At 35.7% G+C, this 19,143-nt stretch overlaps 1 protein-coding gene and 1 pseudogene across 1 annotated transcript; both read left to right on the top strand.

Annotated features, from left to right (window-relative positions):
• The first annotated feature begins 2,837 nt into the window (after positions 1-2,837).
• LOC114174038 (pre-mRNA-splicing factor) lies at positions 2,838-7,919 on the top strand. Its single transcript, XM_028058780.2, has 3 exons — positions 2,838-2,991; positions 3,926-4,296; positions 5,601-7,919. The coding sequence occupies exons 2-3, from the start codon at positions 3,947-3,949 to the stop codon at positions 7,690-7,692; spliced, it is 2,442 nt and encodes an 813-aa protein (XP_027914581.1). The 5' UTR covers positions 2,838-2,991; positions 3,926-3,946; the 3' UTR covers positions 7,693-7,919.
• A 1,484-nt stretch (positions 7,920-9,403) lies between these two features.
• Positions 9,404-19,032, top strand: LOC146888802 (uncharacterized; annotated as a pseudogene).
• The last annotated feature ends 111 nt before the right edge of the window (positions 19,033-19,143 follow it).

The following is a 19,143-nucleotide window of genomic DNA, read 5'->3' on the forward strand; positions in this document are numbered from 1 at the left end:
AAACCAGTAGGGGATCGACCTAGAGCCCCTGGTCGTGTTTTTGCCTTGACGACTATCAAGGCCGCCCAGTCAGGTAATCTAGTGCAGACTACTTGTTTGTTATTTGACCATGAGGTTGTTGTGTTGTATGACTCAGGAGCTACCCATTCATTCGTATCCAATGAATGCGTGAGGAGGCTCAGTCTAGTAATGCGAGAGCTGGCGTGCGAGTTAATTGTTGCGACACCAGCGTCGGGAGAGGTATCCACCACGTCTGTCTGTGTGGGATGCCCTATAAAGGTGGGAGGCCGCAGGTTCAAGGTGAATCTCATTTGCTTACCAATGGAAGGGTTAGATATGATTCTGGGTATGGATTGGTTGGCCAGCAACCATGTGGTGATTGATTGCGGGCAACGCAGAGTGGTGTTTCCAGATGTAGAAGGACTGGAATTGAATATATGCAAATGTTTATCGTGTAGATATAAACATAGACAATATATGTATATATAAAAAAAGGAAAGGAAATACAACACTATATCTTTTATTAAATATTAATATTATTTATTTATATTGTAAGGCTCAATTATTTTCTTCCCTTATTTTTAGAGGCCTACCCTAATCAGTTGGGCCTAAGGCTGGCCCATGGGGTGTCCAAGACCCTAAACTGTCCTAACACCCTCATTTGCTGTCACTTTTCAGAAAACCCTTCTCCTTCCTCTCTTAGAGCTGCAGCAACATTTCTCTGCTAGGGTTTGATCTCCACCTCTGTCAAGTTCGCTCAAGCTCATTCTACTCTACGTAAGTTGACCTCCAGCCCTTATACTCTTCTCTTTAGCTCTATTTTTCGAGGACCAACAAGATTCATAAGTATAACCTTGTTTTCTGTCTGGCTTAGTGCTTTCAGCTCTTGAACCTGCTCTCAAAGCTACTAGGTTTCTTTAGTGAGCACCAGTGTCTTCCTTTAACCTCTGTCCAGGTAAGAGAAGCTAGGGTCTTTCATACTTTCTATAAATCTGCCATTTTTGTTTTGTTTGAAATTTGTATGGCTTGTGTGCTACTTCGAACATATGGAATGCCCTACTATGTTGTTTGGATGTGTACGTATGGCTAACACAGGAAGAATAGTGGCGAATACTGATACTCTCACCCAAGAGAGCATGTCTGGCCTAAGCGAGAATAGTTGAAACAGGCCTAGGTTCCTATTCAAGCTCTCGCTCAGGCGGAGAGCTCTCGTTTTGAGCGAGGTGCTATCTCGCTCAGGCGAGAGGGGCTCACCTAAGCGAGAACTTGTGGGAGCTTGATGTGTGTCGCTGCAGTTGTAGCCTAGGCGAGGAACCTCACCTTTGGGTGATGGGTGGTCTCGCTCAAGCAAGGAGGGCTCGCCCAAGCAAGAACTCGCGAAGTTAGCAGAGCTCTCTATTGGCAGTCTCGCCTAAGCGAGGGCCTGTAGCTTAAGCGAAATACCCCTTTTGCCTGAGCGAGGGTCCATAGCTTGAGCGAGACTGATGCAGGAATTTGCTCTGTGCCTGCTTTTCCCCCTATTTTTGGTTGGTGATCACTTGTATGATTGTATTATTCTGATAAGGCATGAATTGGTTAAGTATGCATGAGTTAAGTGGTTTATGGACTGGAATTGATGAGTTTGGCATGATATACGTATGAAATATGGTTGGATGGCTGATGATATATATATTCGAATGAGATTTGTATGCATGATAATTCCATAGTTGGTTGGTGAGACATGATTTTTGGTATGGTTAGGACGTAATTCCACGATAGTTTCGTGGTGGTGCCTCATTGGTCAGAATGTAATTCCATGAATCTTTAGGTGAGATCTTATGGCAGTGCCTCATTGGTCAGGACGTAATTCCATGACCCCTATTAGTGGGAGCTCATGGTGGTGCCTCAAACTTAAGGCGTAATTCCACGAAGTTCGTGGTGGTGCCTCATTATATAATTTAGTAAGGATTCAAGGTAAGGATAGCATCCTGACACTCTAAAGAGTCAATTAGTCTCACGTAGAGCATACTGACTCAAGTGGTGAGAGTAGTAGGAGGCCTTATATCTTTGAAGGCTAACCTTATGAGTAGTAGGGTGAAACCCATTGGCAATTGGCTCTACAAAGCAATAAAGGCCACCACAAGTGCAAGCATCCGGTGATCCGACTAATTATATGTATCTGGATAAGTCGTGTCTTGAGTGTTAGTGTATTGTTTGCGAGTCATCACATGATTGGTTGATGTATGTATCTTTGACTATGAAATTATATGCAATTTTATGATAAAACGTTTTTCCATTCCAGCTTACCCTTTTTGCTTGTTTGTGTGTTCTATGTGTGGTTTTCTCTTTTGCGATGATCATCAATTTATTGATGTGAGCATATGCGAGAACTTCTCATGGTCAACAAGATAATGGAGATTCCACTGCCTAGTTCGTCTTGGGCCATATCCTATCTGTTTTGAATTCTCTTTTAGGGTTGTAGCCCATGTATTTTCTTGCTCTTGGAGCATTTATTTTTATACTGTTAAACTGTTTCCTCTGACTTGTTATTGCATCATGGTGTGCCTTAATTTCTTTCTAAATATTCTGGAAAAACTGTAAGGAGTAGCGCTTATACTCCATGACTTTGTTTCTTATATTATTCTGTGTGATATTTCATTTAATTAAAGTTATTATTTAAATGGGATGATATATATAGATAATATATGTATTTATTAAGGAGGAATTGAAACGCAAGTATATATCTTTTATTAAATATATTAGTTTTCAAAATACCAAAAGAGTAAAAAAAATTAGGCCAATTCATATATAAAAAAATGGTTAAAAGTATTGCCATAGCCTGATTTTTTATATCATTTATATATAGTTTTGGTTTTACCAATTATTCAGACTCGCCCAATTTGAAATCTACGAACCCTCAAAATCCGCTGTCTGTTTACAGACCTAATTCGCGTCCTCATCCTCAATCTCTACGAGTTCACTCGCAGGCCTTTCTGTCTCTCGTCTTCGGAGGTATAATCTCTATTTTTCCTTCTCTCTTTTTGATCCATGTGCTAACCTTCGGAATCGTATTTATTTTCCATCGTTCATAAACAGAGGGTTTTATGGGGTCAAACAAAGGGTCTAACTTGGAAGGTTCTCTGTTATTGGAATCTAGGGTTAAATGATTATTAGTTATACTGATTCATCTTTTCCTTATTATACCCTCTTTTTTCATATAGCTTTTGGTAGTGATTATGAGTCTGTAATTTATAATCGAGGTATTTGTGTTTCAAACACTGTTTCTTTTGCTAGTTTTTAGGCGAAGCAAGATTGTCTTCGTTCTCCTGCAGGACAACCCTACTACTAAACTGCAAATTTTGATTGTTATCGCTACGAAGGGTATTCAAAATAATGTCGTACAAATTGGCTAAGATTTATCTATTGTGGTTTTTTATTTTTTTAATGTTTTAAGTAGTTTTCCTTTTTATGTTTCCTTTTTTAAGTAGTTAAGCTTCTGAAAGAATTAGGATTCATATCAAAGAGCTATTACAGGGGAACATTTTTCATAAAATTTTGAGAACCTTACTTAGTTTTCATGTTTCAATTCCTTGGCTTGCCTTGGACCAATAAGTTATTGATATTTTGCATTAGTCCAGATTGGTATCAAATTAAACTTTTTAGTCACTTCTGTTGAATTAGAGAAACTTTGATGGGATGTTATTTGCAATATCAAATTGGATTTCTGCGTTATAAACAGAATCTTGTGTTACCATGTTCTTTTTGGCAGCGTATTGATATGTGGTATTATACGTAATACTATTATTATTATTTTTTTGGAATAAAACCAATTTTCTGGGTTGTACAATTTGTTAAGTGCATTGGATACATCTTTCTTCTTTTTATGATAAGAGCTCTAAATTACCATTGAAATTGGTTTCTAATCATTTCTTCATTTTTTTAACAGTTTTAATTTCAGTGAGTTGATATGTACAATGGAATAGGATTACAGACCCCAAGAGGGTCTGGTACAAATGGGTACATTCAGAGTAACAAGTTCTTTGTAAAGCCCAAGATTTCAAAGGTTGCGGAAAACACAAAGGGGTTTGAGTCAGATCAGGGCACTGCTGGGCTTACCAGGAAGCCCAACAAAGAGATCCTTGAGCATGATCGCAAGCGTCAGATCGAGCTTAAGCTTGTCATCCTGGAAGACAAGCTCATCGATCAGGGCTACACTGATGCTGAGATTGCTGAGAAACTCGAAGAAGCTCGCCAAAATTTGGAAGCTGCTGCTGCCACTGATGAAACTGATGAACTTGCATCTGCATCAGATAAGAAGTAATTGATCTTGAATTCTGATGTTTGTGTTAGAATTGTGGTTCTTGTGAAGTAATTGTGTTAGGGTTGTGATTGTTACTATTTGGGATCCTGCTATTTGTGTCAGAAGAAGTTATTGATTTTTTATGGCATGTCTTGGGGTTATGATTCTTGTGAAATAATTGTTTCGATTATGCTTTTTGTTGATGAGCTCTTTTACCTTTATGTGAATTATTATGTTTCGTATGTACTGTTTGTGTCTGTCATCTATAAGTTAATCCTCAACTCTTTTTGAGAAGAAAGCTCAATGTGAGAACAAAACGAAACTTGATGTGGAGAATCTGTTGATCTTTTACGTTTGGGCTCTACTAAAATTGAATAGAATTAAAGTGTAACAGAAAATTCAAATGGTAACATCCTATATAAGTTTAGATGGTAAGAACATATCATTATCTATACCTCAACAACATTTGTGAATCACATCTTGTACACCAATTATCGGATTCTTCCACAGTGGGTTACGATATGCAATGCAATTTATACTGCACTGCGATTTATACTCTACATCTGTTCAAGCAGCCGCAGGAGCTATTTTTGTGTTTACTGCACTGCAATCTACACTTCCTCTGTTCCATTTAAGTTGTGATTTACTGCTAGTGGATTAAGAAGGGAGATATCCCATAACCCTAAAATATACTACAACGTATTGGCTTCTTCTTTTATGTTAGGATCTTTTATATTTCAGTACCAAGAGAAACACCACCCAGTCTGATCTTTTAACTTTGGGCCAAAAGTTATCTATTGGACCATTTTATTCGTAGGCTTTCTAATATTTTTTTTATCAAAATATAAATAAGAAAATCTAGATTCATTAAGTTGAAGGTTTTAGATTAGAAACAATGTGTATTCAGACTCCGGCTGATATGTGTGTATATCTCTTTTTTTCTCTCTCTCTCTCTCTCTCTCTCTATATATATATATATATATATATATTAATCATATTTAAACTATAAATAAGGGCTACTGGCTATGATATACTAGGATAATAAAAGCAGATAAAGGCTATACATCTAAAGATAATCTTTATTCAACGCATTATAATGAAGTTATATTTTCATATTTAACTACCATGCTTGCATGTTGGATTGTTGCAATTATTGGAATATAAGGTTGTTTTAATTATTTTAGTGGTGTTGGTAGATGTTTCGAAGACATAAATGCAGTTAGATCTGGATTAATGTGAATCGAGTATATGTGACTTTTTGACTGGTATGTGTAGAGTCATGACTAGATATAATTAATAAAATTTCTTTGGATTTTTTCAGGGTTTCAGATACACAGACTCATCAAATTGCTGCTAGAAAGGAAAAGCAGATGGAATCTTTAAAAGCTGCTCTTGGCATTGTATCATCTGAATTCAATGAAAATGCAGATGAAGCTGATGGGCATGTGAATGATGGGAAAAACGGTTCTAACATGGACGGGAAACATAATTCAAAGTCAGAACATGCCTTTTTGGACAGAGATTTCAGTAGGAAGAAACAAATGGTTGAAGATCAAAAGGATGAAAAGGTTAAGAAGAGCCTTAGAGATACCAGGCACCATAAGAAGAAGATTGGAACTCGTGAGAAAAAGTCCGAGGATGATTCTTCTGATTCTTCTGATTCAGAAACCTCTTCTTCAAATGAGAAGAGAAGTACAAAGAAGCGTGGTAAAAAATATACAAGCAGCAGTGATGAATCTGATTCTGATAGTGATGCTAAGAGGAAGGTCAAGGCCAAAAAGAAGATGAAAATTCCTAAGCACAACAAGAAGGGTAGGGTGGAGGATAGCGATTCTGATGACTCTGATGACAGCAATATTGCAAGAAAAAGTTACAAGAAGAGACTAGAGTCTCAGAAGAGGCACACTTCTGAGTATGATTCTGATGATCATGATGACGTCCCCAAGCATAAGACTAAGGAAGGGATTAAACATTCAAAAATGAGCAAACGTCATGATTCTGAGGAGGAATCTGATATTGATAGTGAGGAAAAGAAATATGGTAGACCTGGGAAAACGAGGACAAGAAGGCATAATTCTGAGGATGAGGATTCTGATAGAGACCATGTTAAGCATGCTTCTGGCCATGTCAAAAATGTTAAAAGGGGATCATACAGTTCCTCTGAGAATAGCAGTGACACTGATTCAGACAGAAATTATAGTGATCAAAGATATGAAAAAAAAGGTAGTTCTGCTGTAGCAAAGAAAGGTAAAGGGTATGACATGAAAGAAAATAAATCCAGAGATAGTGGTGCAGAAAAAGGGAAGAACAGTGTTAACATTGATGCATTGGACTCCCTGAAAAGGTCATATGGGAATGATTTTACCCAGGGACCAAATAGTAGAACTCAAGAAATGATACACAGTGACAGGAAAACTCGTACAGAAAAAGATAGGGAGCCCTTCCCATTTGCCAAGCATGATGGAGATGATAGAAAACCCGAGACTGAATCTAAATCAGTTAGGCTGTCGGGGCGTGATGATGATACCTATGAGGAGAGAGGCAGGGATTATTATAACAAGGATGTTGAATCACATCATGTTGGTCAGGCTGCCCGCTATGGTGAGGATCATTTAGCTAGGAGGCATAGAAGAGATGATCATAATCATAGGGATAATGATGACGGTGGGGAAAGAAAACGTGGAAGGGATGAAGATCGCAGAGAAAGAAATCACTTGAAGGATGAGGGTGTTGGAGAAAGAAAGCATGCTAGGGATGAAGATGAGTCCAAAGAAGAGAAGCACGGAAGGCATGAAGATGGTCGGGGAGTTAACCGAACGGGAAGAAAGCACTCAAGATATGAGGATGATCTTGGAGAAAGAAAACAGGCAAGGGATGATGATGATTCTAAAGAAGGGAACCGTAGAAGGGATGAGGATGACCATGGAGAGAGGAAGAACTTGAGGGATGTAGTTGACCGTGTTGAGAGAAAGCGTGGTAGGGATGAAGATTATCAAACAGGAAGAAATTACGCAAGGGATGAGGATGAACACAGAGAAAGAAAGTTCAGAAGGGATGAGGATGATCATGCAGCAAGAAAGTTCAGAAGGGAGGATGATTATGGAGAAAAGAAGCACTTAAGGGATGAGAGTGATGTTCATATGGAAGCAAAACACAATAGGGTTGAGGATGGTCGTGGCGAACGTAGGAACTCAAGGGAGGATGATGATAGAGAGAAAAGGCACTCAAAGGATGAAGATGGTCGTAGAGAAAGAAAGCACAGAAGGGATGATGATGATGGTCATGAAGAAAGAAAGCGGCGAAGGGATGATGATGATGGCAGAGGAGAAAGAAAGCACAGGAGGGAGGAGGAGGACCGCAGAAGGGATGAAAGGGAAAGCCGAGGAGATTATTCCAGAAGAGCCAAATACTAAGTTGTTCCTTCTAGTGGAGCAATGAAAGACTTCTGAACTGTGATCCAGGCATTGGGAATACTTAATTGCTGCTTTAATCTTTGGATTGCACGTGTGTTCGTTTTGCTTTTTGAATGATGTAACTTGTGTTTGAAATATTTTTCATATGTGTGCTTATTTCAAATTCTGTGTTCTGTTGTGACTGGTAGTTTTTTTAAAAGAAAAATACTAAAGTTACTTTTGTTGAATTGGTGGTGTAATTGGTGTTTCTTGAATACCATAAAAATAAAATGCTGCATGTACCGATTTTTTTCATTCAATGCGGAATAACGATTATATGTACCTATCATGCACGGAGATAAACAAACCTTTTTTATTTTAATATTTAGGCTCAAACTTAATTATCCTTTTAATATTTAAAAACTCTTCGTTGTGATAGAGATTTTTAAGATGTTTAGGGTTTAGGGTTTAAGGTTCATGTCCATTCCGGATCATTTTATCTTGAAAACTATGACGTTTTAAGGTCAATATCAAGAGTTTTATTGATTAATAGTCGTGTTGAGTATACTTTTGCAGGTAGACCATTATTACAAAAAATAAATCAAGTCAATTTACTTTTATTGTTGTGCAATAAATATGTAAAATAAATTGCAAAAGAAAAAAAAATTGTAAGTGAGCCAACCTACTAACCCACCAACCCGTGGTGGGTTGAGCTAGGTTTCAAAATTTCTGACTCACCAAAAAGTGAGTCGGGTTGAGCTAACCCTTTTCTGGCTTAACTTGTGGTGAGCCAACCCATATGAGTTAGGATGACTCACTTTGACATCATGGAGCTCAAGGGCGCGGGACTTCTCACACGTTGGAACCAATCGAGGTGCATAGCGGCATGAGGAAAATCTAACATGAAATTAGGTTTTAAATTATTCTTTTAGTAAGGGATAACTAAATCGTTTCACTAAGAGTATGGGGTGTAGGAAGAAATCATGGGAGTGTAATCTTTGGGTTGGAGAAAACCATCGTCTGGTATACTCAAAAGCAATAAAAATTTATTGCAAACAAATTGTCATCCAAATTCAACATAATGAGGAAGTCATTATGGAGTGTGTTAAATTATAAAAACAAAGAAATAACAAATACATTTCACAAGAGTAATATTGGATTTTAACATGAAGCACTAAATATGCCAACTCAACAGGTGCAAAACAACTGTATCATCCTTGTAGAATCTTTTCCACTCTCCACCTTGACCTTTAACAACCATAACAAACAATGGGCGAGAGAAGAGAAAAAGGAGCATCACCTAGAATAGGTTTTTTTTTACACCCTTCTTTTGTTATAAATAAAAAGCTTTAGTCATTGTAATCAAAATTTCTTATTAGATATAAATGGAAATTATCTTTTCTTTTCTTCCTTTAATGTTTCATATATCATAAGATGATATCTTATAGCCTCTAAGCTACAACTCTGATCGCCCAAGGTGGTACTTCCAGTTTCAATACTAGTGGTGGTCAAATGGATCCATCACAAGATCCCTCTAATCCATATTATATTCATCTTGATGATGGACCTTCTTTTGTTACTTTCACTCCCATGCTGAATGGTTAAAATTATCATGCATGGGTTCAATCCACGAGACATGCTTCAGGTGCCAAAAATAAGGTTGAGTTCATTGATGGTACTATACCAATTCCCAATACTTTTAATCCAAAATAAGAGTTGGAGTTGCAACAACATGATTATTCATTAGTGGATTATAGACTTAGTGGTTAAGTCCATTGGACAAAGTATCATTTTATCTGGAAAATGCTATTGATGTGTGGAATTTGAAGGAAAGATTCTTCCAAGGAGACCTCATCAAAATATTAGAGCTTCAACAAGAAATCTACGATTTAAAACAAGGTTCTCCATCTGATTTGAACTACATTTGCACAAGGGTTAACTTAGGATCTTTAAGGTTAGAACCTTGTAAGAAACTTGGAAAATTATTGAAAAAAGGTAAACAGGAAAGTGGTTAAAATTTCAGTTTGGACAGTAATTTAGAATCGTGGATATCTCGTGCTATAAAACTCCAATTGAGATGATTCCAAAACGTCGTGAAAGTTCACGTTCTGAACCTTAGTTTAGGCTTAAGAATCACTAATTTTGGATAAGTAGAATGAGAGTTATGACCATGAGATAATTTTGGGCAGAATTGGGTTTTCTTTCAAAAAATTGGGTGAAAAAGAAAGAAATAAGAGGTAAATATAAAAGTGGAAGGAAATAATCACTCCTTCTAAAGGAGGCAACACACAAAGGATGGAAAATTCCTTTGATACAACTAAGGGTTCTTGAATCACTCAAGAACTTAAGAGAATCACTCTCACTAATAGATAGAAAAGATAATTTATGAACAAAACTCAACTTGTTTCATTGATGAAAATGGTTCAGCTTATATAGAAGTTTTAACCATCAGAATTATAAAAGATTCATAAATTACAATTAAATTCCACTTAGGCTATTAATGATCCCATACTTAAAGGTTGATTATAACTACAATTTTGGAAACCCAGAAGCCACCCCAAAAGCATTCAATTATGCTTCTTCCTCTTGGTCTCCCAAAGGTTGATTCTTAGGTTGCTAAATGGGCCCTTATTACAACTTAAAAATAAAGCAAAACTAAAGTCCATTAATTCGTTAACTCAACACATAATTTGGTTAGCCAATTTTTACAAAGGATTGGGCCATTATTTAAACAAACTAATAACATAAAAAATCTGCAATAAAGTGGTGCATTATTTATTTTCCATTGGGCCATGATGAAATTCACAACCTTGGTCTTTTCTCTTTGAAACTTGGTCTTGTATTCAAATAATATAGACAACACTTGTTAAAGAGCTTCCTTTGCTCTAGCCCTTGTCATGAGTCCTCCAAGTTCTTCAAGTTTATCTTTGTCCTTGCTCATTGTCACATCTCCATCATTCTCTCCCTCTTGAGAATGATTTGTCCTCAAATGGATTTCTCCGTCTACATCAAAAAGAGATAAGTCAAACACATTGAAGGTGGAACTAACATTATACTCACCGGGCATATCAATTTTGTAAGCATTGTCATTAATTACTTCAAGCATTATGAATGGACCATTCCCCCTTGATTGAAGCTTTGATTTCCTTTGTTCTGGAAACCTTTCCTTTCTCATGTGCACCAAAATCCAATCTCTGGGTTGGAAGACAACCTTCTTTCTACCTTTGTTAGCTTGTCGTGCATAAGTTTCATTTTTCTTTTCAATTTGACCCTCACTTGCTCATGTAACTTCTTCACATAGTCAGCTTTAGCATGTGCTTCTTTATGGTTAGACATGAAAATGTTAGGCATAGGCAGCAAAGAGGAGTTAAAGGGTTAAATCCGTATACAAAATCAAAGGGTGAGTAATTAGTTGTGCTATGGACAACCCTATTATAAGCAAACTCAACATGAGGCAAACATGCTTCTCAAGACTTAAGATTTTTCTTTAAAACAATCCTAAATAATGTGCCTAAAGTTCTATTAACTACCTCTATTTAACCATCAGTTTGTGGGTGACAAGTAGTAGAAAACAATAGTTTAGTACCAATCTTACCCCATAAGGTCCTCCAAAAGTGACTAAGGAATTTTTTATCCCTATCACTCACAATGCTCCTTGTTAGTCCATGAAGTCTCATTATTTCCTTGAAAAACAAGTTAGTCACATTACAAGCATCATCCACCTTCTTGCAAGGTATGAAGTGTGCCATTTTAAAAAACATGTCAACAATAACAAACACAGAATCCTTTCCATTCTTTGTTTTAAGGAGCCCCATAGCAAAGTCCATAGAAATGGCAGTCGAAGGATATTCAGGAACAGGCAAAGGAGTATATAATCCACGAGGCTTAACCTTAAATTTAGCTTTTTTACACACAATGCAATGATCATAAAACTTGTGCACATTATGTTTCATATGAGGCCAAAAGAAATGCTCTTGCAAAATTTCCAAAGTCTTTTGAACTCTAGAATGACCCATTAAAGCCCCCTCATGTGATTCAGTGATAAGCAACTCTCTAATGAAACACTTAAACACACACAATTTATTTGCTTTAAACAAGAATCCATTATGCCTATAGTAACCATTTTCAGAAAACTTTTCACATGCAACAAATATTTCAGCAAAATCTACATCATCCTTATACATATCTTTCAAAGATTCAAGACCCAATAGTTTAGTTTCAAGCATAGAAAGCAGTGCATGCTCTTATATAGGGCCTCAACCACTATATTTCCTTTCCCTATTTTATACTTGATGACGCATGGAAATTGCTTCAAAAACTCTACCCATTTAGCATGTCTCTTATTAAGCTTATATTGTTCTTTCAAGTATTTCAAGGACTTATGATTACTAAGAATGAAAAATTATTTTGGTAAAAAATAGTGTTGCCAAGTCTTTAAAGCTCTAACCAAAACATACAATTCCTTATCATAAGTAGAATAGTTAAGGGCAACCCCACTTAAATTTTCACTGAAATAAGCAATTGGATGTCCATCTTGCAATAAAACAGCCCCAATACCCACATTTGATGCATCACACTCAATTTCAAAAGATTTTGCAAAATTAGGAATGGCAAGAATATGTGCATTAGTTAGCTTATGCTTAAAGGCAACAAAGGCATCCTCTTGTTTCTCTCCCCATTTAAAACCCACATTCTTTTTAACAATTTCATTTATAGGTGCAACCAAGGCACTAAATCATGAAAACCCCTTACCTCACTTATAGTCTTAGGTGTAGGCCATTCTTGGATGGCCTTGACTTTTTCCTCATCAACTTGTACACCTTTAGAACTCACAACAAAACCCAAAAATACCACATGATCAAAATAAAAGATGCATTTTTCTAGATTGGCATACAATTTTTCTTTTCTAAGAACATTCAAAACATATTTAAAATGCTCAACATGCAACTCAAGACTAGTGCTATAGATCAAAATATCATCAAAGTGCACCACAAAAAAATTACCAATAAACTCTCTTAAAACATGATTCATTAACCTCATAAAAGTACTAGGTGCATTTGTCAAACCAAAGGGTATAACCAACCACTCATACAATCCATATTTAGTTTTAAAGGAAGTTTTCCATTCATCACATTCTCTAATCCTAATCTGATTATAGCCATGTTTAAGATGAATTTTAGAAAACACACATGCACCATAAATTTCATCAAGAAGATCATCTAACCTTGGAATTGGATGCCTATACTTGATGATGATGTTGTTTATGACTCTAAAATCAGAACACATCCTCCATGAGCCATCTTTTTTGGGCACCATAACCACAGGTACAACAATGGACTCATGCTATCCTTCACCCAACCTTTACTCATGAGTTCAACAACTTGTTTTTCAATCTCTTTGGCCTCTTATGGGTTGCTCCTATAAGCTGGTCTATTAGGCAAAGAAGCTCCTGGAATGAGATCAATATCATGCACAATTCCTCTTAAAGGTGACAAACCATCTGGGACACTTGCTGAAAACACATCTTTATAATCCTGCAATAGAGACTCGACACTAGAGGGCAATTCAATATTGCCAAATTAGTTAGCATTTAAAATCTGATTTTGACAAAACAATAAGTAGAGGGGCTGTCTTGCGTAAGCACTATCCTTACCTCCCTTTCTTTTGCTAAATAAAGTTGTTTGCCTCAAGTGTTTCATTTTCTCTCATTTTCCTCTCAAGTGTTTCATTCTTTTTCTTTTTCCTCTCAAGTGTTTCACTCTTTCTATCATTTGCTAACTTTTCTCTCATTTTTATTTGATCCTCACACACCTCTTTAGGAGACAAGGGTTTGAAAACCACTTTTTTATCCCGATACATGAAAGAAATTTTATTAGTGAAGCCATCATGAATGGCTTTGATGTCATATTGCCATAGTTTTCCCAAAAGGATATGGCTAGCCTCCATTTGAACAAAATCACATAATATCTTATCTTGATATTTTCTAATGGAGAAAGATACTTCAACTTATTGTTTCACTTGGACTTCTTCTCCTTCACTTAGCCATTGAAGTTTGTATGGCCTAGGATGTGGTTTAGTATCCATGTTCATCTTTGACACTAATCTTGAACTCACCACATTATCACAAATTCCTCCATCAATGATTACCAAGAATACATTACCATTAATTGAACATCTTGTATGAAAAATATTCTCCTTTGAGATGCATCCTCCTAATCATGTACAACTCTCCTTCATCAGCTTTCAACTCTCCATCACTCTCTTCTTCCTCTCCATCACTATCATCATAATGACATGTGTACTCCTCATTATCCTTACGAAGAACATTCTTCTTTGTAGGACACTCATAGGCATAATGTCCCATGCCCAAACATTTAAAACATTTCACTTTTCTAGTCCTTTTTGGTGGATGTTTAGGTTTCTTTTGAATTATTTTTCCTTTGTTAGAAACAATTGCCTTACTAGAGGAGGCAACACCTTTTTTCTTTACTGTATCCCTCAAGTTTGAAGAATTGAAATTGGTATAACTCTTTCTTGTTATACTCTTTCTTTTAATCTGTCGCTCTAACTATATGACCTTATGCAAAAGATCCTCCATCAATACAAACTCCTGCAACTTAACAACATCTTTAATATCATGATTTAATCCATTAAGGAAACGTGCCATAGTTACTTCAGGATCTTCTTTAATTTTGGCTTGGATGATAAGAATCTCCATCACCTTATAATACTCCTCCATTCCCTTGCTTCCTTGAGAAAATCTTTGTAGTTTCAATTTTAAGTCCCTATGGAAGCTATAGGCTCAGCCCAAGTGTCCACTATAGGCTCCTCATCTATAATCCTCTCTCTTTGCAACTTGTTCCATCAAATTAAAGCACAATCAGAAAATTTAGCTGCTACTAGCCTTACCTTTTGCTCCCCATTATAATTATTGTAAGAAAATACATGCTCAATTTTGAGCTCCCACTCCAAGTAAGCTTCATGATCACTGTTCTCCTTGAAAGGTGGCACATTCAACTTTACTCCTTCTATTCTCCCTTCATTCCTTTGTGGCCCTCATCCTCTTCCTCTTGGTGGGGTTGTATTCTCTAGTTAATCTAACTATCATGAAACTCATCATGTTGTTGCTTCACCAACCTCTCTAAATGGTTTAGATAATGCAGCAATTTGCATCTAAATATCATTCCTTTCTGCCATGATTAACAAACAGATCATGGTAACAAGAACAAAAAATATATGTGGTGTTTGAAAATTTTCTCACCCACACAAGTGTTTGTATTCACAGATTGGCTTTTACTATAATGAAACGCTCTTGCCTTTTACCACTCAAAATTCTCCTTTCTTAGGCAATTAAAGAGATTATGGCCACAACAAAGAATAGTTCTCCAATATGTGTACGCTAACGCTAGGTAGACAAAGAAAGGTTAACAAAGAAAAATGCTAAGAAAATTGGTAAAGAAGATAAATTAGCAAAATCCTTCAAGAACACCAATATATTACCTTATAACAAATTACGCAGAAGCATGAAACATTCAACCCAATTTTTTTCTTTTTCTTTATCACTTTTAGTACAATTGTAAATTGTTGTAACTTTTTTTTCTTCTAATTTTCACAAGGGCCTAATTTTTACAATGATTCAGCAAAATTGTAAACACTATGAGTAATAAGTAGGGGTGGCAAAATGGGTTGGGCCCAGCGGGCCAGCCGGATAGCCTGTGTTAAAAGGAGCGGGTTGAGTTGAAGATTTCAACCCGTCAGCCCGTTCTGGCTTGTCCCGTCCAGCCTATCAACTTGACAAGCCAAAGTATGGGCCAGCCCATCCTGACCCGTTGGCCTGTTTTACAAAAATAAAATAAAAGTAATTAAAAAAATTAAATTTTTATATTATATATTTTAAATGTATAAATATATAATAGTATTATAATTTAGATCATTAATACCTACAAATTAAGTTTAAATTATTAGTTATAATTGAATAATTTAATATATAAATTTAATAATTATTTTAAGTTATCTAATTAAAAACATTAACTAATCAATTAAAAGTTTAAAAAATATTTTATTTGATTAAATATGACTTTAATAATAATTTATATGTATATATAAACAAATTTAAAAAATAAAACAAATTAAAAAATTTGAAAACAAATTAAAATACTTTTAAAACATTATTAAAAAAACTGGACAGGCCAGCCTAGCTTGGCCCGTTAGTCCGTCCTATACGAGATGGGTTGTGATTATTGGCCCGTATCTGTTTGATGGGCCAGTCTGGTCCAACCGATTTTTGATGGGCAACAAACAGGTCGGGCTGGTCCGTTTTGCCACCCCTAGTAATAAGGTAATGAATTGGTAAATTTAGAAAGAAGGAATGATGTTTCCAATTTGACGTTCAAACCCTTGAATCGAAGCTCTGAATACCAAATAATGTGAACCTCATTTGCACAAGGACTTACTTAAGATCTTTAGGGTTAAAACCTTGTAGGAAACTTGGAAATTTATTGAAAAAAGGTAAACATGAAAGTGACTGAAATTTCAATTTGGATAGTAATCTATAATCATTGACATCTCGTGCTATAAAACTCCAATTGAGATGATTCCAAAACTTCGTGAAATTTCACATTCTGAACTTTAGTTTAGGCTTAAGAATCACTAATTTTGGATGAGTAGAATGAGAGTTATGACCACGAGATAATTCTGGGCGGAATTGAGTTTTCTTTCCAAAAATTGGGTGAAGAAGAAAGAAATAAGAGGTGAATATAAAAGCGGAAGTAAATAATCACTTTTTCCAAAGGAAGCAACACACAACGGATGGAAAAGTCCATTGATACAACCAAGGGTTCTTGAATCATTAAAGAACTTAGGAGAATCACTCTCACTAATAGATAGAAAAAATAATTTCTTAACAAAACTCAATTTTTTTCATTGATGAAAAGGGTTCAGCTTATATAGAAGCTTTAACCATCAGAATTACAAAAGACCCATAAATTGCAATTAAATCCCACTTAGGCTATTAATGATCCCCTACTTAGTGACTGATTGCAACTACAATTTTGGAAACCCAAAAGTCACCCCAAAAGCATTCAACTATGCTTCTTCCTCTTTGTCTCCCAAAGGTTAATTCTTAGGTTGATAAATGATCCCTTATTACAACTTGAAAATAAAGCAAAACTAAAGTCCATTAATTGGTTAACCCAAAACATAATTTTGTCAGTCAATTTTTACAACGGATTGGGCCATTATTTAAACAAACTAATTACATTAAAAAAAATTGCAGTAAAGTGGTGCATTAGTCCTTTTCCATTTGGGCCATGATGCAATTCACAACCTTGGTCTTTTCTTCTTGAAACTTGGGCTTGTATTAAAATAATATAGACAACACTTGTTGAAGAACTTCCTTTGCTTTCCTTTCTATAGTCCTTGTCATGGGTCCTCGAAGTTCTACAAGTGCATCCTTGCCTTTGCTCATTGTCACATCTCCATTACCATCTATCATAAAAGTCTATTATGATTTGAAAGTACTTTCGGAAGAACATGAAACCTATATGCATATTCCTTGTTGTGCTTACCCAGTCAAATGCACTTGCACTGCTATGAAGAGTGCTAAACACTTCCATAATCTTAATCGTGTTATGAGATTAAGGTGCTTATAAAAGTGGTTAATGATAAGAGGTCGCAAGGAAGAGGGAGAGGTTTTGTTCAAAATTCTTGACCAAAGAAAGTATGCACTTACTGTGGACGAACATGGCATATAGTGGAGACTTGCTACAAGAAACATGGATTTCCACCTCAATTTTGAAAAGGGAATTCCTCAATGATCAACAATGCTTTTAGTGACAATATAAATTCAAAGGAAGATTTTTCAACAAATGCAAATATTTCCACTACACCACCTACTTTCACTCATGAGCAATATGAGAAGTACATTTCCCTACCATGGAGGTTTCATTCATGTGCAAAATTTCATCAAATTAATTAAAAAACAAAATAGTGCAAGAATATATGTTGCAAGGATAGATAAGGTTCTTGAATTTTCTATACCACAATTTTATGCCTCAAAAGGAATAATACATCAAACAAATTGTGTGGAATCCCCAACACAAAACGGTAGAGTTGAAAGGAAGCATCAACATATCCTTAATGTAAAAAGAACACTTCTTTTCCAATCAAAGTTACCAAAATAGTTTTGGTCCGATGCTATTCTCCATGCTACATACATAATAAATAGAGTACCTAACACTCTTCTTACAAATAAATCATCATACTTCTTATTACACAAGAATACACCTAACATGCATGATTTAAAAGTTTTTAGTAGAACAAAACTTGCATCAAGAGCTAGGAAATTCATATTTCTGGGATATAAACATTGTGTCAAAGGAACTGTTCTATTGGATCTCAATAATAGAGAGATTTTTATTTCTAGAAATGTCATTCATCATGAACACATACTACCATACAAGCCTTCCTCACCTTTATCAACTTGGTCTTATCATTTATCACCATCCAAGCACCAACAAATTTATGCTTCATAATTTATGACTCAATCTACATCTATTGACATTTCTGCAATAGATTCTACAACACATGTTAACATTCATAAAGAGCTTGCAGAACATATCCTAGTTGTTGAAAATCCAAGAAAATCACATAGGCAAAGGCACCCACCAAGATATCCCAATGACTATATGTGTAGCCTTTCAAGCAATTCAAAGGAAACAATATAGTAATCACATATACTCATGAGCCATACACATATTTGGAGGCTAACAACTATCAATGTTATAGTAATGCCATAAAGTTTGAATTAGATGCTCTTAAGAGGAATGATACATGGTAATGGTTGATTGCTAGAAAATGTGAATCCAATTGGCAGCAAATGAGCCTACAAGGTGAAATACAAAGCAGATGGGTATGTAGAGAGATACAAGGCTAGGTTGGTAGCCAAGGGTTAAGACTATATGGAAGGTTTTGATTGTTTTGATACTTTCTCACTAGTTGCTAAGCTCCCCATAGTGAGAATTTTTGTTGGCTCTTTCTTCTACTTACAACTAGCATTTAAATGAATTAGATGTTAACAATGCCTTCTTACATGATGGTTTGGATGAAGATGTTTACATTGCTATTCCACAAGGTGTTAAGATCTTAAAACCTAATCAAATTTGCAAGTTACTCAAGTCCTTATATGGTCTCAATAGAGAAGTCAGAAAATGGTATGAGAAACTCACATCATTGTTGATCAGCCAAGGATATCAACAATCAAATGCAAACCATTCTTTGTTCACCTTGAAAAACAGAAAGATTTCCATAGCTCTTCTCACTTATGTAGATGATGTGGTTCTTGCAGCAAATTGTCTTGATTAATTTACCAGAATAAAGGTTATTATTGACTCCAACATCAAAATCAAAGACTTAGGTCCATTGAAATACTTCCATGGATTAGAGGTTGCACATTCCAAACTAGGAATATCAATC

This window comes from Vigna unguiculata, chromosome 1, assembly GCF_037176805.1.
Source record: "Vigna unguiculata cultivar grain cowpea cultivar isolate G323 ecotype 2 chromosome 1, ASM3717680v1, whole genome shotgun sequence".
In the NCBI taxonomy this organism is placed as follows: Eukaryota; Viridiplantae; Streptophyta; class Magnoliopsida; order Fabales; family Fabaceae; genus Vigna; species Vigna unguiculata.

Coding starts and splice junctions, on each gene's coding strand:
- LOC114174038 (XM_028058780.2), top strand. CDS start 3,947: ATGTACAATGGAATAGGATTACAGACCCCAAGAGGGTCTGGTACAAAT. Junction 4,297..5,600: donor GCATCTGCATCAGATAAGAA/GTAATTGATCTT, acceptor GGATTTTTTCAG/GGTTTCAGATACACAGACTC.